This window comes from Danio rerio, chromosome 9 (genome assembly GCF_052040795.2).
Source record: "Danio rerio strain M-AB ecotype USA chromosome 9, GRCz13ab, whole genome shotgun sequence".
NCBI lineage: Eukaryota > Metazoa > Chordata > Actinopteri > Cypriniformes > Danionidae > Danio > Danio rerio.
The window spans coordinates 20,569,659-20,593,506 of NC_141029.1; the positions used below are offsets into that span (position 1 = coordinate 20,569,659).

Sequence of the window (23,848 nt, forward strand, 5' to 3'; positions counted from 1 at the left end):
CCCAGTAAATTCATGCATAAAGAAGTCTTTAATTCAACACTTCGTTTTGACCATCTTGAAACAGCCAGAGTCATCTTGAACCTGCTAATAACCATATTGGACAAACGGCTTGGACAAGCTAGTGATCATCTTGTATCAACTAATGGTCCTTCTGTGACAGATCTTATCTTGAACTGTTATTAACCTGCTCGGAAAAGTTAGTGACCATCTTGCACCAGCTAATGACAATTCTGAAACAGCTTACGTTGTCAGGTTGGAACCAGCTATGACCATTCTGGAACTGCTCAGACCAATGGAGCCAGCTTGCATCTTGTAATATTAAGTAAAGTTTATTTATAAACTAATTTTATGAGGATCATGTGCTTAAGATTGATCACGGCTGGACCTGCATTAGCTAACAAATAATTCCCTAACTATCAATTTACCTAAGTCTCTAAAAATAACCATAGTCTTCATACCGTCTTCATCTTGAAGAGTCCCCTCGTCCTCCCAAATTCCTCCCACTATTTTCCTAGATTGGGTGGCTGGGTGGCCCAGTGATTAGCACTGTTGCCTCACAGCAAAAACGTCACTGGTTTCTGTCCTTCCCGGGCCAATTGGCGTTTCTGTGCAGAGTTTGCATGTGTTCGCGTGGGTTTCCCCTGGGTCCCTTGGTTTCCTCCCACAAAGACATGAATCGTAAGTAAACTAACTAAACAAAATTGGCACCATAGTCAAGTTCCTAGCTGCAGTATTTTTTCTCATGAAGCAATTTGTTATTAGCCACAAATAAGTGAGGAAGTTCTTGAGATCTACCAGAGCTCAATCTCCTCTCTCGCCATGCAAACAGGAGGAAGCCCAAGGGTTAAGGATCTTTTGAGCTCAGGGCTCTCTCCTGGAACAGCATGCCAAACAAGCTCATAATCAATCATCAGCTAAGTGTGAACTTTTGAAATGAAAATTCTGAAATGTTTATGTCTAGTTTAGGTCAGCCAGTAATACTGAACCAGCTAATAAGCCTTGGATGGAATAATAGCCACCCTGCTGAAAAAAAGCATGCTGGTTAGGTAAGTTTTGATGCTGATTTAATGGTTTAAGCTTTTTGGTTCTTGCTTCTTTGCTGGTCATGTGTTGGTTCTTGTCTCGCATAAAAACACAACTATTTTAAATTTTGTCCTTATGAATATGAATATGATTTCATTCATGTACATTTTTTTAAAGGAGGTGTACCTCCAAACACCACCACTAACCCTTAATTGGAACAAGCAAATCATACTAAAATGTACAATTGAGATTAAATAAATTAATGTGAATTAGTTACTCAATTTACTAAATCAAAAAGTTATGAATTACTGTGAGATTGTTTTGTTCTTGCTGGATCTTTGCTGGTCAAATAATAATAACACTTGACCAGCAACCCAGCAGACACTCAGCGTCATCAGACATGAACATCAGGTTAGATTTAGTTCGCCAGCATCTTGACGTCCTATAATGCCGTTGATATTTGGTTGATTTTATGTTGTGTTGAAAAGTGATCAAAATCCAACGTTAAATCAACATCTTAAACCAATGACGTATTGACATCAAATACGGACATTTATTCATCAGGTATGGCAACCAAATTGCAATGTATGATAGACGTCATATTGGTAATGTTTACGCAACGGCTAGCCGTAACATTATTATATTGGTTGCTTTTAGGTTGCATTGGAAAGTGATCAAAATGCAACAACTGTCTGAAGTTAGACATTGATGTCTGCCTTATGTTGGGTTCTGACACTAACCCGATTTTTATTTCCAAACAAAATGCAACGTCCCACAACGTTTCAGTACAACTTTAATCATGATGACATCCTGTGCCTCCTGGGAAAAACCAGGTTAAACAGCATCAAAACATACCTTCCCAGCATATATGTCTGGTTTTTCCATCAGGGCAGCAAGTGCCCATTGCCAATTTTAAGTTAATGACAAGACTGGATGAGCTAATAAACAACTAGATGGAATTATAATGTTCCAAAACAACTACTTCTGTGAGCTGGATTTCCCAACAGGGAATAACATGTTTACTTTGGTAATACTAATTAATTATTTCATTAATATTTGAAGTGATTTTCTATATTTAATTTTAGCCATCAGAAAGCCACAAATCTAATCTAAAATCCCTTTGTGACTAAAAACATAAAGTAAAAATAAAAACACAGGCAGTTTAATGGAGCATGGTGATGAAGCTGAGCTAAATAGGGAGCGCGTCCCTCCAGACGTTGTCAGGCTACATGGAGGCGCACTTCCGTCCCGCATAATTCGGTTTAGGGGAGCAGGTGCAGGGAAAGGGACTCAAGCATCACCTCAGTTAAAGCAAGATTTGATTCACAGTAGCGATTAATTCATACACACACACGCGGAGTCGGAAGATGGTAGCAAAACAAAGAATCCGAATGGCAAACGAGAAGCACAGCAAAAACATCACTCAGAGGGGGAACGTGGCGAAGACCCTGGTAAGACTGCTGTCTGTCGTCTTAATGATGATCTTAGGTTTGCGTTTCTGAATAGATTTCGGCTTTAGGTGCATAATTAGGGGTTTCAGCTCATTTTAAGGTCATCGCCGGTTTGTTGTTTTATTTATAACATCATATGAGGCGAGTGTAAGTGTAATTATTCAGCCAATTGTTTTACTATCGGGACGATCTTAAATGAGGCTTAATTCGCACGGACTGTAAACACGCTATTGTTTTGCATGATCACAATCTGCCCGATAAGCTGTTCGAGTGATGTAAACCAGATTTAGGTAACGTTGACGCCTATGTTGTTGCCATGGTCACGGTTGTAGGAACTGATGACAGACGCTCATAACTAATCTGACCACTGCTGACCCTCCCTTGTAAAGGTGCGGTTTAACTGGGTCACAACATCTGTCATAGGCGTCTATCAACTCATTCTGACCAGATATGACAGGCTGTAATTGTGTTTGTTTGGCACTATAAGCATGTTATGTGGCAATTGGGGTAAATGCATGATTAGGATCCTGTGATGAAGAATGTTAATTTGTACATGTTTTTAATAGAATGTGTAATATGTGAGTAAAAGTCTATATGGGCAATTTTATGATAGAGTCACGGGGCATTTGACTAGAAATAAACTGCTTGTGCTGCAATTTAAAATATCATGTTTAAGCATATTTGAGTACAGCCCATTTTGACAATAAATACTTTTTTCCATTTCTCAGTGAATATAGGCAATGTATTTTCGTGCATTTAAACAAAACAGATATATTTATTAAAATAATATTTAGTCACCAAACATAATTAGAAAACTTAAGATAAAACAATTAAATGCAAACATTGCAATATGGCGAGGCAGTGGCGCAGTTGGCGTTTCTGTGTGGAGTTTGCATGTTCTCCCTGCCTTCACGTGGGTTTCCTCCGGGTGCTCCGGTTTCCCCCACAGTCCAAAGACATGTGTTACAGGTGAATTGGGTAGGCTAAATTGTCTGTAGTGTATGAGTGTGTGTGTGGATGTTTCCCAGAGATGGGTTGCGGCTGGAAGGGCATCCACTGCGTAAAAATTTGCTGGATAAGTTGGCGGTTCATTCTGCTGTGGTGACCCCGGATTAATAAAGGGACTAAGCCGACAAGAAAATGAATGAATGAATGACATTGCTATATATATATATATATATATATATATATATATATATATATATATATATATATATATATATTGCAATGTCATTCATTCATTCGTTTTACAATCTACAAAAATTAAAAAAAAAATTCCATTAATTTTTTTTTTTTTTTTTTTTGGCTTCTCTTGATTTTTCTTCTTTAAATTTATATTTATTATTCTATATAACATAAATTTGGGTGTACTGGTTTTTGGACCGTTATCATAAGTTATTTTGTTGGATAAGCTCCAGATATGACTTCAGTATTGACTAATCTAATGTATATGCACAAATATAATATTGTATAGCTTCCTATATGAATTTAAAAGAGAGATTTGTGAGGAGTGTACTTATATATGCTGACCAGTGTGTGTGTGTGTGTGTGTGTGTGTGTGTGTGTGTGTGTATGTATATATATATATATATATATATATATATATATATATATATATATATATATATATATATATATATATATATATATATATATACATACACACACCCTCACATATATATATATATATATATATATACACTCACACAGTTTTTTGTTACAGCTTTATTCCAAAATGGATTAAATTCATTTATTTCCTTAAAAATCTACACACAATAGCTCATAATGTCAATGTGGAAAAGATTTTTTGAAATTGTTGCAAATTTATAAAAAAAAAAAAAAAAAAACACTGAAAAATCACATGTACAGAAGTATTCACAGCCTTTGCTCAATACTTTGTTGATGCAATTACAATTACAGCCTCAAGTCTTTTTGAATATGATGCCATAAGCTTGGCACACCTGTCTTTGGGAATTTTTGCCCATTCCTCTTTGAAGTACCTCTCAAGCTCTATCAGGTTGGATGTGAGGCGACGGTGTACAACACATTTTTTTCAGATCTCTCCAGAGATGTTCAATAGGATTTAGGTCTGGACTCTGGCTTGGCCACTCAAGGGCATTTACTGAGTTGTTGTGGAGCCACTTCATTGATATTTTGGTGGTTTGCTTTGGGTCATTGTCCTGCTGGAAGATGAAATGTAACGCCTGGCATTCACTCCAAAGAGTTAAATTTTACTCTCATCAGACTAGAAAATTTAGGTTCTCCTCTCTTTACAGAAGAACGCTGGATCTCAGACAGAGTAACCATCGGGTTATTGATCACCTCCCTGACTCAGCCCCTTCTTCCCCGATCACTCAGCTTAGATGGCCGACCAGCTCTAGGAAGATTCCTGGTGGTTCCAAACATCTTCCACTTACGGGTGATGGAGGCCACAGTGCTCATTGGAACTTCCAGAGCAGCAGAAATTTTTTTGTAACCTTCCCCAACCTTGTGTCTCGAGACAATCCTGCCTCAGAGGTCTACAGACAACTCCTTTGTCTTCATTTTTGGTTTGTGCTTTGACATGCATTGTCAACCCGGGGACCTTATATAGACAGGTGTCTGCCTTTTCAAATCATGTTTAATCAAATGAATTTACCACAGGTGATCTCTAATTAACCTGCTGAAACATCTCAAGAATGATCAGTGGAAACAGAATGTACCTGAGCTCAACTTAGAGAGCACGCCAATGGCTGTGAATACTTATATACATGTGATTTTTCAGGTTTTTTATTTTTAATTAATTTGCAACAATTTCAAAAAATCATTTTCCAAATTGTCATTATGGGGTATTGTGTGTAGAATTTTGAGGAAAAAAATTTGTTTAATCCATTTTGGAATAAGGCTGTAAGAAATGTGGAAAAATTGAAGCGCTATGGATACTTTCCAGATGCACTGTATTATATTCAAACAGACAAATATACCAATGTATATACAAACAAACAAACAAACACATATTTACATAAAATTATTTGTACACAATAAGTTAGGACAACAGATATTTATTCATTCATTCATTTTCTTTTCGGCTCAGTCCTTTTGTAAATCCATTGTCGCCACAGCGGAATGAACCGCCAACTTATCCAGCACGTTTTTACACAGCGGATGCCCTTCCGGCCACAACCCATCTCTGGGAAACATCCATACACACTCATACACTACGGACAATTTAGCCTACCCAATTCACCTATACCACATGTCTTTGGACTGTGGGGGAAACCGGAGCACCCGGAGGAAACCCACAAGAATGCAGGGAGAACATGCAAACTCTGCACAGAAACGCCCTCTGACCCAGCCGAGGCTAGAACCTGTGACCTTCTTGCTGTGAGGTGACAGCATTACCTACTGTGCCACAGCGTTGCCGGACAACAAATATTTTTATGTTCATTTTTATTTAAAAACCACATGTGTATAATGCATTATGGGATCTTGATTTCTGCTCTATTTTGTTGTAGTTTGAAATTATACATTTATTTATTTGGTCACATAAAGTAAGCTTTAAAAAATGTTTTTGTGTGTATTTTTAGATATACAGTATATTTATCATGAAATATTTCGTATACTACTAATTACTAAATACATCAGTAAAGTCACTGTTTTAAAGTTATTTATTTGCATACTGAACAATTGAACAATGAAAGTGGTCAAGACACAGATCAAGCAATTTATACTATTTAGAACAAAAATAAGCACTAATGTGATATTGATACTGCTTATCATATGATATGAATATGAGACAAACAGGGGCATTCATGTCTTGATACATTGACTTTTATTGCATGTTACTCAACCGTGTTCAGCATAAATATGAAATGTAATATAGGTATGTAGGGTCATTCACATAACACATCGACTCCACAGCCCTCATACATATACAAAGTGCACAACAATGATTTAGTGTACAGACAAACACAACAGTCTCAAAAAGTCTTCAGGTGTTTGTTTCCCTTTTGTTACTGTGACAATAATGTGTCCTGTGGAAACATTTACTCTAGATATTGTGCTGTTTATGAAATATATATTCTGTTGACGAGACACTTTCACCCTCACCATTTCAGCGACCGCAGGAGGAGAAGTATCCGGTAGGGCCGTGGCTTTTGGCACTCTTTGTATTTGTCGTTTGCGGCTCAGGTTTGTCATTTTTTTACATTTCTATTTCAACCAATAAGCTTTTTTAGCCTGAGTAATAATAACCCTCTGAATATGCATTTCAGCCATCTTTCAGATAATTCAGAGTATCCGCATGGGAATGTGAGTCGCGGAGTGTCCTCCACCCACCCTGCCCTGCATCTGAATGAGATTTTTCGGGAGTGGCTGAACACCATCCGCTGGAGGTCTGGAAGACGGACGTCCGTTTCGTGGGTCAGAGGCTTGTATGCTGAGCTGGATCTAGTGTACAAAAACTACATGACATTGTCACACATGTTTACAGTGTCCCTGGATGAAGGGAACGTGCGCTTTTTTCTACACAACCATTGTTGTTGACACGTCTGTATCATTTTTACCCTCATATTTATTTGTGATCGATGATCGCCGTGATCTATTTCTCTATTGAACCGTGTTTACGTGAGGCTTTTTCAAATAAACGTCAAACACATTTGGATAATGCCTGGTTTGTTTTGGTTTTTTGACACTTATTTTGGTTAATGTTAAGTTATGGTTCAACCCAAAAATGAAGATTCTGTCGCTATTTACTCACTTGTTCCAAACCTGTACGAGTTTCTTCTGTTGAGCAAGATATTTTGAAGAGCCAACATAACATAAAGTTTGTCGAAGTATGAAGTGCGTTGTTAGAGCAGCCGACTGTAGTATTGGTAACCTAGCAACAAGGCATCTGCCAGTATAAATTTTTCTTGTTATGATTAAAAGCTTTGATCACAGTGTCTTTGATGGTGCAAAAGGTTTCATCGACATGGTGTGGTGAATACTTACAAACATACAGTATAACACTGCTGCTAGCGAATAAAGATTTATTTCAATTTGGCAAGCTGTAGTCAATATGGCCCAGTCGAAATTGATTAACAATGGTCTACAGCCAGTCAGAATGCAGAACACAATGCGCTGTAGAAATAAAGCATGTCACATTGCACGAAAAATTGTGAAAATGCAAGGCCGCGAAAAGTGAACCACTTAATAGTGAGAGACCACTGTATATGGTATTATTACGATGTTGATATAAGCTGCATAAAAAAATACTTTAGCAAGTTAAATAGCTAAAAATGGTGTATTGCTTTATTGTATATACGTTTAGAGTAAATAAATGCTTTAAACTAAAATATAAAAGGATGATAAAGAACTATATGTTACACTTTACAAAAAGGTATCATTAGTGAATGTTGGTTAATGCATTCAAATATACATATGTATATAAAGTAAAATATGAATAATGGATATTAGTTATTAACTGTTTAATTCTGTTACGATTATGACTTTCTTAATGTGTTTTAGCCAATAGCTAAGAACTTAACGTACGCTAAGATTGATAAATGCTTTTCTGAGTTTTTATTATATTTACTTTAGTCACTGATAAGTAGTCACTGAATTTTCAATGATGTAGAGTACACCAGATTATGGCAAAAATGTTTGGCAAAAATAATTTGGCTATTCAGTTTTTAAGCATTTTCCACACAATTGTAACAGCAATTCATAACTTTTTGAAATGGTGGCTAATTTCGTATCAATTCGTACAATCTCATTCATATAATTTAGCATGATTTGCTTATCCCCTAGTGAAGGTTAGATATAGGGATGGGGTTGGGTGCCAAGCCTCCTTTTTCAAATCATACGTTTCGTATGACTAAACTCGTACAAATTCATACGAATTAAGACTGGTTTGTACTTCTGCATTGAGCGATTGCCGAGACCCACAGTGCATTTATACTTCCACATGCAGTTTTCTGTTGCTCTGCAATAACACTTCCGAAATGCTAGTTGGCAATAGGTTATGTTATGTTCCTCTATATCAAGTTTCTTGATGTTTTCTGAATGCTACCTTAATGTACAAGCAGCTAAAACTTGCTCATTTAGACACGGAAACTAGCAGACATGCAACAACTTTAATCATAAGGTGAACACGAAACAAAAATTTCCATCTGGAGGTCCTTTACGGTGCTTGACGCTTGTAAACAATTGCTCCATTGGGCTTACGGCTCTCAGCACCGCTCACACTTATCACAGCTACCAACCCAACCAGTCACAGAGCTTGTATTACGCATCGTTCCGACGTGTACATTTTTTGAGAGATGCGCGTCAGCCACGGCAAGGGCTATGCGACTGCGCAAAGGCTACACGCGCGCTTGATGCACAAGTATGAATCAGCCTTTAGACACTAAACTAATTACTAAAAGACATAATAGTTACGTTACCTCTTGAGATTAGACTGTGATGAACAAGCACTAATACAACAATCTGAATATTCCTAAAAAGGCACTTTAAACATTTAAAAAAATTAATAATCATTCACGCTATTAAAAAGCGTCAACAATACCAATATTGTGCATGTTCGTTAACATGTTATACTGAATTATTGACCATCGACATATCTACTAATGATCAAAAGTAAACATCTTCTACACTAAAAAAATCTGTTAATTAACAGTTTCCGTATTTTGTGTTTTCTGCCTATTTTCTCATAATATGACTCAAAAGCATAAATAATAAAAACATGAATCACAAAATATGGAAAACTTAATTTATGGATATTTTTAGTGTAGGGTCTACTAGTAATCAACAGTAAAAAAGGTCTGTAAGTATAATGGAGACAGCGGATTAGTCACGCGGGTATAATGCTAGCTACATGAGTTCGTTTTTTCAACAGTTGTGCACGGTTTATGAGCGGACTAGAGAGTACATGTTCATAGTTTTCAAGTCAAGCTTCTGTTTGTGTCAAACTATAGTCAGCTATTTTACCATAGCGTTGATCAACTGCTAACGGTTTCCATCACTCTTCAAAAAATCGTCTTTTGTGCTCAACAGAAAAGAGAAGCTCAAACAGGTTTGGAAGCACTTGAATGAAAGTCAGTTTTCATTTTAGAACTATCGCTTTAATATTTTATTGTCTTTTTCCAAAGTGAACATTCATGAATGTTGCAATAGATTATGTAACAGAATGTCATTTAAAATTAACAGACAACACAGTGTACAGACAATCCCACTGGAGCTGGAGGATGATGATGACAATCTCTGAGTTTTGATCCTTTTTCCTTTAACATCTGAGGTCTTCTATCTAGCTTTGTGGACCTTAAAATCCACATGAAATCATAATTGACAGTATTTATTCTAGTTGTGCACGCTGGGTTGTCTGGCACAGATAATTGTTTTATCCCTAACAGAGGAAAAAAAAGTTTTAGTAATCCTTTGGCAAATCTGACCATTTGCTTCCGCTCTGGAATGGCAGTCCTCCTCTGATGATATCATTTTGACAAATTGGGTAAGATATTCTTAGCCATGCCCCTCCAAGTTGGACCTGCTGCACCCTGTGGTGGACATCCAGCCCTGCACACATCCAAGTGCCACATCAGACATTATAAAGCGCATGCTTAACAGTGAGGGTTGGGTTTAGGGGTGGAGTAGGTGTAGACGTTAACAACTGATGGTTGGGTTTAGGATTGGGGTAGTTGTAGATGTTAATAACTGTGAGGGCTGGGTTTAGCAGTGAAGTAGGTGTAGATGTTAATAACTGATGGTAGGGTTTAGGGTAGGTGTAGGTGTAGACATTAATAACTGTGATGGTTGGGTTTAGGATTGGGGTAGTTGTAGATGTTAATAACTGTGAGGGCTGGGTTTAGCAGTGAAGTAGGTGTAGATGTTAATAACTGATGGTAGGGTTTAGGGTAGGTGTAGGTGTAGACATTAATAACTGTGATGGTTGGGTTTAGGATTGGGGTAGGTGTAGACGTTAATAACTGAGGGTTGGGTTTAGCGGTAGAGTTGGTGTAGACGTTAATTGTGAAGGTTGGGTTAAACGGTGGAGTGAGTGTAGAGGTTAATAACTGATGGTTGGGTTTAGGGTAGGTGTAGGTGTAGACGTTAACTGTGAGGGTTGGGTTTAGGAATGGGGTAGGTGTAGACGTTAATAACTGAGGGTGGGTTTTAGCGGTGGAGTAGGTGTAGATGTTAATAACTGATGGTTGGGTTTAAGATTGGGTTAGGTGTAGACGTTAATTGTGAGGGCTGGGTTTGGCGGTGGAGTAGGTTTAGATGTTAATAACTGTGACAGATGGATTTGAGGTTGGGGAAAGTGTAGACATTAATAACTGATGGTTGGGTTAAAAGTTGGGGAAGGTGTAGCCATTAATAACTGTGATAGTTGGGTTTAGGGTTGGGGAAGGTGTAGACATTAATAACTGTGATGGTTGGGTTTAGGATTGGGGTGTGTGTAGACGTTAATAACTGTGAAGTTTGGGTTTAGCGGTGGAGTAGGTGTAGATGTTAATAACTGTAAGGGTTGGGTTTGAGGTTGGGGAAGGATTAAATACACCTGATCAAACTAATAGAGTCCTTCAGGTTTGTTTGAAACATGCAGGTAAGCATGTGCTAGTTTGACCCCCGGTGTAGAAATTAAAATTTAGAATTGGGGTAGGTGTAGACATCAATAACTGTAATGGTTGGGTTCAAGGTTGGGGTAGGTGTAGGTGTAGACAGTATAACTGTGTGGGATAGGTGTAGGGTTGGGGTAGGTGTAGATGTTAATAATGGACGTTAACTGACTAGGTGTAGACAATAACTGAAGTTAACTGACTAGGTGTAGACAATAACTGAAGTTAACTGACTAGGTGTAGGCAATAGCCCCTTTCACACATACAAACCTTTCCGGAAAATTACCGCCAATTTTCCGGAAAGGTTGTATGTGTGAACATGCCTTTTTGAAAATACCTTTAAATTCGTTCTGGCTATTTTCCGGAAAGAGAAGTTCTAACATTACCGGTAATTTGCCAGAATGCTGCTGTGTGAACGCAGAAGGAAGATTGCCGGAAGAAGCGCGTGCATGTCTAGAACGTGCTGATGTGAGACGTCTGCTTTAGCCAATCAGAACAGTCAGACGCATTCACATCCGCTCAGTTTAGAGAATAAAAGCCTTTAAATATTTTTCCAGACATTTAGCTGCTAGAAATTAGTCAGATAACTTTTATATGTTCATCTCAATGCCAACCGTGCAAATAATTATCGATAAGATGATAAACCATTGTTTGTTTACCTTCAAGCGTTGCAAGTGCATATGAAACAGCCCATGAGCGCCAGCATACACACATGTACATCTCGACATGCGAAAGTGTTTCTCTATATTTTTTCATTGAAGTTGTTCACAATACTGATCCATCCACAGAGTTTGTGATGTAGTCAAATGTTTACAAATACAAGCGCAGCAGTTTAGATGTCATTTCTGGTTAATGATGTCGGAATTTACAGGTATTTTTGAATAGATGTGTCAATGCTATTTTCCGGAAAAATTCCGTAGCGTCCTCACCTGTGTGAACAGAGCTTTTTTTAATTTACCGGTAAAGTCGTTCTGGAAATTTTCAATATATATACCGGTATCGCTGTGTGAAAGGGGCTAAAAACTGACTTTAAATGACTAAGTGTAGACAATAATAACTGATGGGGTAGTTGTAGGGTTGGGGTAGGTGGATGGGCATATAACTGATGTTACCTGATTAAGTGTAGATGATAATAACTGAGGGGTTGGTGTGGGTTGAGGTAGGTGTAGACGTTAATGACTAAGGGGTAGGTGCTAGGTTGGAGTAGGTGTAGACGTTATTAACGGAGTAGGTGTAGGGTTTCAGTAGGTGTAGACGTTAATAACTGAGGGGTAGGTGTAGGGTTGGGATAGGTGTAGACGTTAATAACTGAGGGGTAGGTGCAGGGTTGAAGTAGGTGTAGATGATAATAACGGAGGGGTAGGTGTACGGTTTGGGTAGGTGTAGACGTTAATTGACAAGGTGTAGACGTTAATAACTGAGGGGTAGGTGTAGCGTTGGGGTAGGTGGTGATCAGGCATATGCACACATAGGGCACAACCTGTGCAGTGCGCGACAATACCGCTGATCAGAACGCGCGCGACAACAACACCACCCAACCCCCTAACGTCTGTTACACATCGCAAGCGTCAGCAGCACGTGAGCAGAGCGTGAGCAGCGCATGTTTTTTTGGCGTTAATGTTAACAGTTAACAGTCTAGAGCTTTCATATCACATGGAGCAGCAGCGTGTCAGCGCGAGGCGTGAGCGTCGCTGAAGCAGCAGTGCAGCGATAGTTTCGACTCTGGGTCTATTTTTGACACGCTGCTCACACTCAATTAAAGTGACAGTGCATTGATAATGACCAAAAAACAATAAATAACAGTAAAAAGTAGCAATTGTACCCAATAAATGCGTTAATAATGTCAACTGATTTATATATAGTCAATCAAATGAACTTAAACGATTAAAAACGGCAACAAACATTTATTTAGGCCCGAACTACAAAACCAAATGTAAAACTATTTTATTATCAGTTTTGCTTAAGTTGCATGCTAGTGTTTCAGGAGAGGGGAAATAGAATATTTTGAGAAGTTGTAGTCCATAGCAAAGTGTATTGTGGGTAGGGTAGTTCGACACGCATGCTGGATTTTGTGAACTCGCTGTGTGCTGTGCAGCTCAAGCAGAGGAAGAATGTTTTATTCTGCTTTGTTTTATGTTCACTCAAGTTATTCCTACTGGGAGCTGTTTGCACTGTGGACCTGACAACACTAAAATAAGAAAAAGAAGGGCATACATTAATTACTTTCGTCCGTCTCATCCTCTGCACAAGCATGAATTAACGAGCTGTTATTCTGCCGCTGGACATCACTGAAGCGGAGAAAGTAATACTAGTTTGATCATGTATAAATATCATTATAACTATATTGTATAAATATTATTATAACTAGGCCCACAGCAACCTGACAATCAAAAACCAAATGACATGTTATCACAGGCGATTGTCTTCTGAGTGTAGACACTCCTCATAGAGCTTAAGAAGCATATAGTACTATTTGATTTTTAAAATTTGAAAAATAAACATTTGCAGGTTAAAGAAACAGCATAGGAGGAAGTTGCCGCGGGCTTTGGTGCAGATGAAAAGTTTAAAAAGTGTATTTGTATATTAGAGAGACATAGGTAACTACATAGAATAGACAGAGATCGATTGATCTCTGCAGCAGCTGCCGAAGAGCTGTGGCTGCAGACGCAGCTAGTGTGAAAGGCAAACGCCTGTGTGCTGCTTCTGCTCGACATACGCGATGCGCACGCTCTGCTCACGCACTGCTTTCGCTTGCGGTGTAAAACAGGCGTAAGCCCGAAACTGAAAGAGAGACGTGACTTTTAAGGGACTGTTTCATATGGACTTATTCATCAATTTTACTGTTCAATGAACACAAACTGCCGTAGTTTAAGAAATACACAAACCCCTCACTGCACAGCAGCTGTGCACCTTCAGCAAATCTCCTCATTCCTGCAGCACGAAAGCTTTATGTTTGTTTATGAGCGTCAAAATTGGCGGATCAGTTTGGCTAAATATCTGTGTCACCGCATCCCTAAGGACTGATGGCGAAATATTTGACTGCATGTCACTGCATATCAAACGACTGAACCGATATAACTAGAGAAGTCTCCACTGTGCTGAGCAAGAGTGCTTACTGAACAGCACAGCATCAATGACTTAAGCGTGCCCAGGCCTGATTGTAATGCGAGTGCGGGCTATCGGTGGAGACGGGAGGGGGGACAAGCGTGCTTTGGCCTGGTTCGAGACAACTGTACATAGTGTGAGTATGGCCTAAGTGCAAATAGCGCACCTCGTTGGAATAAGCTAGTCGAGTGCGTCTCGCCATCGCCGTTTGATCAACAGTAAAAAGGATAGAGCACTACTGACAGCAGAGTTGTCTGAACTCTGTTTGAATCCAGCGTCTGACGAACAAGTTTTTCTTTTTCCCCACTACATACATCAGATTGGACATACATACTTATTTGTATAAACCTTAACGATTTGGAACAACTTGACGGTGAGGAAATGAGGAGAAAATGTTTGTTTTTTGTTGAACTATCCTTTTAAATTTTTAAGTTAGTGTTTTTACTTTATCGGTAACAGCTCTATATAGTTTCTTACTTTTGTGATTTTGAAGTTGAATTAATAGAAGACATTTCTCAGACAGTAAACGTGGATCCTTTAGATCAGTGGTTCTCAAAACTGTGTTTTTTAAAAAATTTTTAAAAAATAAATTAAAAAACCTTTTAACCCTTTGACTCGATTACACTGATGTGATCAGCTCGGCTGTTCCCTGAAGCGTACGTTCACATCGGTGTGTTTAGAATGTTTACTTTAGTTCATGACGTTATCAGATATCAGAAAAAGAGGTGCGAGGCCACAGTGCTTGCGGAGCAGATACGTGCTAGAGACGTGCTTTTGCAGAACAGTGCTGTTGTGTTGGCATTTCGGTTTCTGCAAACTCAAGAATCTCCCCATGCTGCATCATTGGTAAAATAATGACCACAAATGTGTTTTTAAAAAATTTCTGTTCGTAGTTGTGTAAAATATTGTGTTTTTAATTTGTAAAGTTATTTGTGTTGTAAAGCAGCGTGGCTTTCAATTGATTTGTTACCTCAGATTTAGACTAATTTATCTGGATGTGATTCACGGAACACAGAACATAGACTTAAGCAACTTTGCCATGATTGAAGCTTGGAGCTAGAATATGGCCTAATTAAAGTTAGTCCGTGTGCGGTTGAGACAAACTCCAAGACCCACTTAAGATCTCAAATCATGGAAAATTTATGTAAATGGATTAATCACGTATGAATTGGTCAAGCAGTGTATTTGCGCATTTATTCGCTCACTTTTCTGACACACGTACTGTAAAAGACGTGCAGTATAAGCAGATCTAATTTCTAATTTAAATATGTAAATCCAAATCATTTAAAATACAAGTTAAAGTTTCGATTTTAAACATATACAAATCATATCTGTCAACCCTCATGTTTTTCCCGGGATTCTCCCATATTTTACAGTTCAATCCTGCTATCATCCCATAAAAGTATTTTCCCGTATTTCTCCCGTATTTCCAGTCTTTCTCTGAAGGGTGGAAAATAAACATTAAAAAGCCGAGCCTCCCTATACGCAACCCATACCGCTGAACCACCAGGGGCCGCCCCTTGATCTTAAATGCGAGTCTGTTCTGTGCTTTTGCTTTATTGCATGAAAACACTTTACAATAAATACAAAAACGTTGGGGAGGTTGGATGGGGGGGTCCCTTTATTATGGTGGGCATCCCTTACTTTCACATCCCAATGTTGACAGGTATGATACAAATATGTCATGCGTATATGCAACATATATTGGGCAATTTATAAAAAATGATTTATATATGAATATGATGACATATAGCCTATGTTTATGAGGTCCAAGCAACATTTCCAGGCTTTGATAAATAGGCTACTATTTGTAAATACTTTACATTTACAAGTATAGCAAGTGTACCAGTTTTCTTTTTACTTTAGGAACAGTAGCCTTTCATTTTTGTTGAACTTTTAAAAGTACATTTTAAACATTGACTTTTTATTTATTTATTTTTTACTTATAAACGGTACAGTGTTAATGTTCAAACTATTTATAATGTTTAAAATGGCTGACAATAATGAATATTCTTATTAATAGGAATTAATCTGCCTTGTCATTATGGTGGTTCTTGGAGAGACACATTTTTTTTCTGAGGTGGTACTTGATGAAAACAGTTTAAGAACCACTGCTTTAGATGAAATGGTCTCAGATACTATTGGTTTATTTTGTCTCAACTGCAACACTGATGATTAGGGCTGGGTGATATGGCAAAAATTATATTAATAATTAATAATTATTTTCCATATTGAACAATAACGATATATATTTTGATAAGTTGTTAATTCTTGCAGAGTAAAAAAGTAACCCAACAATGACTAAAGTCCATTAAATAGCATAACACATTTTCAAATTTTCAGTGGTTAAAAATTTGGTTTATCTCTAATATCAACACACTTTTAGATTCCCATTGTTGTACATTTCTGTTGTGTGATTGGCTCTTAGATCAATATAGAGGGGGGAAAAAAAATCAAGAGCTTATCATGGTTACTGACAAATTTTATCGCGATTTGATATATCGATTATCCGCCCAGCCCTACTGACCAAAGCAAAAAAGATCCAAAAAAAAAAGACTTTTAAAAACGTCCTAAAAACTGGTCTTGATCAGTAGATTCATGAGAACTTTGATGAAAGGTTTTAATTCATTAGTCGATAATCAGCTTTATTAATATCTTAAGCAATTAAATTGATTTAGATATCATCTGAAACACGGCTGCACACTATAAAAAATTATTTCAATACCAGCATATGAACCATTACTAGCATCTCAGCGATATATGATGAATGAAATTTATTTTGAGCCAAGCAATCCGAATATTTCCAGTCAGATGGAGGCTTATATTGGCTAGACTGGTTCAAAGGTAAACCTACAGCTTAAAAGGAGAGAGTTGTATAATAATAATAATAATAGTAATAATGCTGGGATTAGAGATAAGAGGAAAAATAGCTGTTTCCATACAAAAAAAAAAAGAAAATGTGAATAAAACTGAAATATTGCTTTAAATGTTGGCAAATAAAAGAAAATCATCACTTCCTGATAAAAACACGCAAAATATCAAAAGGAAATATGGAATTTCCTGCAGTAGAAGCCACTGTGAGCCTTTTTTTCTTATGTAATAAATTACTTCCGCCTCAGATGACGAAACACAATGAACGCACAGTGGCTTTAGGAGGCGAGAGATGCTCAGCAATTCTGGAGTTGCAATGCGGTCAGTAAGCTGGTTTGTCCGTTTATGCCATCCGATTGCACCCATTTTGTATCTCTTTAAACAAAATCACATGAATTTTTTTGTGCGTATTGCAATTCTTAAAATTTAAGCACGTATTGTCGTATCCATTAAGCATTTTTAGGCAATATTTGAAAATACACACAAAAATAGGTGGATGAAAACATGGCTAACTGCTTGATAAGTGTGACATCACGGCAACTGGCGATTCCGGGTCCAATTGCTCTATTAAACTCTATGGTGTGTCTAAACAAATGGTACTAACAAACGTTTAGAAAGTGATGTAATATTTTCGGAAATTACCATCACAATATATATAACCATGCCACATATAGATAGCCAGAAAGTCTTGCATGTTTTATGAATTGTTAAAATATTGGTGTCTGTGATGCAGCAAGTCAAGAGACTGATGTGCACACCAATCAAACTCACTTTAATGTGTGATAGGACTAAAAAGGGGTCCTAAGCAAATATTTTCTCAATTCAAATGAGCAGCGGCTTGCACCTGGAAACAGAATTTCACACATCACGACTTAACAAGTGGAATGACAACAGATAATAATAATCATAATATCAGCAAAGATACATTCACAGTGTTTAAAAGGCTAAATGTTTGCTCCTTGACATTTTTTAAATCCTGAGATGGATTTAATCAGACCAGAAAATTAATATGACCTGTTTATTTTAGTACAGGGGTCACCAATCCTGGTCCTGGAGGGCCGGTGTCCCTGCAGGGTTTAGCTCCAACTTGCCTCAACACACCTGCCTGGATGTTTCAAGTATACCTAATAAGACCTTGATTAGCTTGTTCAGGTGTGTTTAATTAGGGTTGGAGCTAAAATCTGCAGGACACCGGCCCCCCAGGAACAAGTTTGGTGACCACTGTTTTAGTATGATCATTTTTTTTTAAACTAGCGTTTTTCTAGTCAAATGTTAAATCAAAATGAATATTAAAATAGCAAAACGTACACAACGTTGCATAATTTCGAATTATTGTGCAGCCAAGCTGAATAAACAACCACAAATCAAGATAAAAAAACATCATATTTTTAGGAAAAGTGTACAAACACAAACCCTAACTAGCACTTCTACGATTCATTCAACCAGAACAAACGAAATACCCATCGTGGTCACGCAAGCGAAAGTATCTGAAGGATCGTTCTCAGCAGCTTTCACAAACATGACTTTATTGAGAGTTGTGAATTTCAACTGGCAAGTGCAATTACAGTATATTACAACTTATCTCCTGGTTCGAGAACATGCACAGAACATAAGCATACAAGTTGTACACAATGCAAATCCATGTCAGCTATATGATAGTCAAGAGAGTAACTGTAAGTGAGAAGATTGAGCCAGAATACTTCACTGTCCAAACTGAAAACAGAAATCACATGGGCGTAATACTTTCAAAAAAATCATCTCAAGTGACCAAAAAGTAGTGTACAGTAGGTGTTAGAGGAGTAGTTCTTCCATTTATCAGATAAATATTGTAAGACTGATCCTGCTTAACAGCGTTTAAAAAAAAAAGATTGATGTCTCCTGGATAAGCAAACTACCTCGCCATCCCTTAAATCTGTACAACCTATATAGTGTCTCTGTAATCGCTTCGCATGATATCGCTATTTTACAAAATACTTACACTAATCATACAATAATATACAGCCTGTCCACCTCGCAATACGTCATTCTCACCGCACAGAGAACGAGTGAGGATTATACGCGTCACGCCTCCTCGTTTTCTTCATTTGAAAAAAGTATCATGATTACACCAACGGAAGTCCTCAAAGCGTCTGCCTTCCCCATGCCAGCTGGGGCACAGATTGACAGATCTTTCAATTTCATCACATTCGTCACCATAAAAGTGCTTGCTTTAATAGAAGCTCGCCGTCTAAAAAAGACCGCAGTCAGCATTGTACACTACAAAGGGAAGGGAGACATGGAAAAACAGCCTTGAGTGAAAACCAACACGACTTTAGACACAGGCACAGTGATTCTTAATATCGCTTCCTCCGATTGTTCGCTTCCACAAATCACATTCCGTGGATTTTGGCAATGTCCCACCTCGGGCCAACAGGGATTGTCATTGGTGCGTAAATCACCTCGGTTTGTCAAGTTTTGAAAGGTGTGCAAAATTCGTCAGTCTAACAATGTGAGTGAGGCGTGTTTGTTCATACGCTTCAGAGCAGCTCGTGGTTCCTCGTGGGGTGCTACGCCGATGGGCCAGAGTTTTGTGCTGCGAGCTGGGCCGACGGGGTGGGCGGCTGCTGCGCTCCCTGAGCGGACGACGGAGGCGACGAACCGCTCTGCACCTGCGCCTGAAACTGTGCCAGCTGCTCCGGGCTGGCCAGGTTCTTCAGCAGGTTGTTTTCCTGCTCCAGCTGAGAATTCCTCTCGAGCAGTTCTTTAATCTGTTCCTTCAGCACCTCCACCTCCTCCCGAACAGCGTACATCAGGTGACTCTTCACCAGATCCTGAAAGCGCATCACAAACGGTTATTTTTCACAGCTTTGTTTATTTTATTAATCTCTGTATTGGATTATTTTATGACATAGTCACACATCTACACTGAGAATATAGCAGAAAAGCTGGACCCTACTCTTTACCCACAAGCCCTCCCTCCCTTGGTTTATGCCACTGCTTGGCGTCACCAAACTGACAAAATGGCCGTCCCACATCGCGTCAGTCCAATGAGAGGCCGAGATATTTATAACTACGTGTAAAAGCTTTGAGGTTTGCCTAGCAACAGTAACAAGGTGCACAGATCGCGTGAGTGGAGGCGAAACCCCAGGCAAGTCAGCAAACAAACACTAAAGATTTCTTATCTGCTAAATAACTGAAACTAAGCGATGACTGCAGGGAATTATCTTCAAACTGTGCACCGTTTAATGTAATGTAGGCCGTCACGATGACAGAGCGTTTGATAATGATTACATAATTCATTTCAGTGACACTGATGCAACTCGACAGCCTGCTTACGGCATGTAAACAACATATATGCTCAAATATGCAGTATTTGAGGAGAAAAGTAGGATGACTTACCATGGCTTGTTCAATTTTGTTGTCTATGGCCACAACACTGGCACCCGAAGAGCTGTAGAGGAAAAAGGGATAATCGTTACTCGACTGCTCTAACACAACAGCAGTGATACATTAACAGATACTATGGCAACGGTAACACAAAATTACCATAAACACATACAATGTCGATGATCGTCGTTTCAAGATTATATAATATTACACTTAATGTTTTCCTTAAGAAATCTTTCTATTCTACCTATTTTGCGTATTTAGAGAGATCTATACATTCAGATGAGCTTTCAGCATCATCTTTCACTGACTGAGAGCAGGCTTACAGCTTAATGTTGTTACCACAGCACACACGCACATACAGTACACAAACACACACACACAAAATGACAATAATGAAACTCAGCTAAAACGAAAGCAACCAGAATTCGCCAAAAACACCAAGTAGGTCGGAATTTTTCCCTTCATTTTCGCCGTTCGTGTTTTGCACTGGCTCACGCAGCACACAATAAGCTTTAGCCTTTGTCACGAAAATATCAAATCTGCTATATTTTGTTTTACCTATTGTCGAGCTTGACGGACGAGGTCTCGGTCCCCAACAACGACGAGAGGAAAGATATTGAGAAATTTCTAAGCTGACAAACACCAAGATCCATCGCCACGGAATAGCATGGAGAATTCATGCTATTGCGTCCATGTAAAATCGAGCAGGGAAGCGAACGCGTGTCCTTCCTTACAGCCTTTTGAGCATTACATCCTTTGTGTGCGTTTGCAGGAATAGTGTGCCGCGACCCTCCAGCAGAAAAGCTCGCTTTATCAAGAGACCGTACATCCAGTGCCGCAGCACAAAGAAACTCCAAGGTCAGCTCATCTCTGCGCTGGTGAATATCTGCAGCCTGCGCTATTTGCATAATTTATTTCACACCAGCGCTGCTCGGCGTGCTATTGGCGGAGAGCGAGCGCTATTTGGCTAATTTATGCAGCGACTCCCCCATTTGGGGCTCTTCCGACTGGCTCCGGATAATTTATTCAGACGAGCCTTGCCTTATAAAGACGATCCGGTTGGAGCGGGTTGATGTTATTCCATAAAAAAAGTCTCAAGGCACCAGCAGCTCTTAACAGCACAACTCTATTACTCAGCATCTATAATTCACCGCAGAATCCAGGCAGAAATATTAATTGCTTTTTCGTGATGCCATGTTACTGCACCAGCCTCATGGAGAAAGGTTTTAACCATTATTTGGCCAAAAATGTTTAGTTTTATTGAATATACGGTTAAAAACACCTGATGAGGAAAGCCTCAGTTCTGAGCAGTGTTTACATGTCGCCACATGTTGGCGAAAGGTGGAACTGCAGGATCAGTTCAGACCTACACAGATGCCAAGACCTCCAAATATAAAACCTTTCCTCATAAAAACCCCATAGCTTTCATTAACCCCATTATATATCAATGAATGTTAAAAGTCCCCATGAAATTAAATGCAAGGGTTTGTTATCTGTTAGTATCAATATGTTGATATTGAGTAATGTATAATCTAATGTGATCCAAAAGAGCGACAAAATTTGTATTAAGGTACAAACTTTAACATCTTTGGGTTAGTCACTTCCGGCAACGAATTTACGATTTTTCTGACATCACCTCATGCTTTATTACTACATGATTACATTTTATTATTACTACCCTATAAAACCCCATTCTTTGAGTCCCTGGAAAGAAATTCACATAAAAATTCAGAGAAAATGCCTGATTTTTGAATTTAGGTGAAATATAAGTTTAACCCTTTACGTGTTTAGTAAAATCATTTGAAGTATTCAAATTATTTTGCACAAACAAGACACTTTTACTTTTTATATACAGAAAATCTGGCATGTTATAATTCACACCAAGCATGTTTACCAGGTTTTCATATTAAATCCAAATACAGAGTCTATGGTTTGACAATAATGGTAACACTGTAAATACATTTCAATAAGGTAGTGTAAGTTAATATATTCACTAACATTAGTACAGTGAAGTTCAACATATAATAGTTTATAATTAAAATCCCAAGTTTTGGTTGTCAACATTGACAAGCAAAACTATCAAAGAAAGAATGTTTTCATTAACTAAACTAAACAACACATTTACTACAGTATATATTCATCTTTGTTAATGCTAGTAAATACATTATCTGACTAATGGAAGCTTGTTGTAATTAGAGTTGTTGTGAAAATATGGTTAATAATTAATATTGTGATTGTTTCCTTGTGATTTGAAGGAAAGTGGTAATGTTCAATGATTTCAATTAACATTTAATTACTGTTTTGGGGCTACATCGAGATTCTATAATCACCAAATGATTTTTTTTTTTTGGTATTAAAACTAGTTACACTCCCAGTCATAATTTTGCTCACAAAAAAAAAAAAAAAAAAAAAGAAATTTTTCTTTAAAAAATGGTTGTTTACACATCTACTAGTTGAGCTCCAGGGTTATGACGGAAAGCTCATAGCACCTCCAGCAATGTTTAGATGAAGCTCAGTCCCCTATGCTTTAGGTGCAGCTAACTAATCTCGTGTGAGCGTTAATTAAAGTGTTTAACTCCACATCAGCGTGCTTCATATTATCTGAACATGCGCATATGCTTGGCTTGCAGAGCTCAGAATCAAACCCCTGGATTCACGACGAGTAACACAGCAAAGAAACGGATATATATCTTCAACTTGAAGCTTTTATCTGTATAAGTCGTAACAAGCATGATGTGAAGTTCATTCCAAGGATGTAACGTGTATATGCGCCCCTTTCATACAAATCGACTGCAAGCTCACACTCAGATCTGCCTCCTTAAATCCACAATATATACACACACACACACACACACACACACACACACACACACACACACACACACACACACACACACACACACAATTTTTTGAAAGCATAATTTAAACAAAAACTTTTTATGTTTATTTATTTTATTATTATCATCATTTTGGCATTATGATGCATGTTAAGCGGATGCATATAACATTTTAGTGCATGTTAAAGATGACTTTGTGGTTCAGCAATGCATGTTAAATTTCATTTGTGTCAGTGTTGACCACATCATTTTATTAAATATCATAACTTCAAATGAAAAAAAAAAAAAAAAAACGTTCAATTTCCGGTATAAATGAAAGATTTCCTCTGGTGATGTGTGCTGGATTTGTTCAATCATTTAGGCAGCTTTAGTGCGCCCCTTTCATACAAATTAACTGCAAGCTCACACTCAGATCTGCCACCTCAAATCCACAACTGATGGATGGAACTAAATCTCTATCTCACTTTTTTTCCTTTCCATAATCCGTTTCACATGGACTCACGGCACAACATGGAAATGATCCATCACTACTTCCATCACAAAGCAGTATTTACAAACATAAACTACAACATGAATTGAGGGAAAATGAAAATCTACAACCACCTTCACCACTACA

At 38.1% G+C, this 23,848-nt stretch overlaps 2 protein-coding genes across 4 annotated transcripts in view; one reads left to right on the top strand and one right to left on the bottom strand.

Annotated features, from left to right (window-relative positions):
- The first annotated feature begins 2,209 nt into the window (after positions 1-2,209).
- On the top strand, positions 2,210-7,115 carry serp2 (stress-associated endoplasmic reticulum protein family member 2). Its single transcript, NM_001302477.1, is given in 3 exon segments — positions 2,210-2,474; positions 6,572-6,644; positions 6,728-7,115. Coding segments are annotated over 3 exon segments (198 nt in total). The 5' UTR covers positions 2,210-2,390; the 3' UTR covers positions 6,769-7,115.
- An 11,275-nt stretch (positions 7,116-18,390) lies between these two features.
- The window catches only part of tsc22d1 (TSC22 domain family, member 1), an 89,312-nt gene continuing 83,854 nt past the window's right edge, over positions 18,391-23,848 (bottom strand). For 2 of the 3 annotated variants that reach the window (NM_001328125.1, NM_001328126.1), the window contains 2 exon segments: positions 18,391-19,836; positions 20,405-20,456. In NM_001328125.1, the coding sequence (NP_001315054.1) occupies positions 19,573-19,836; positions 20,405-20,456 (316 nt within the window). In that variant the 3' untranslated portion in view covers positions 18,391-19,572. 3 annotated transcript variants of the gene reach the window in all.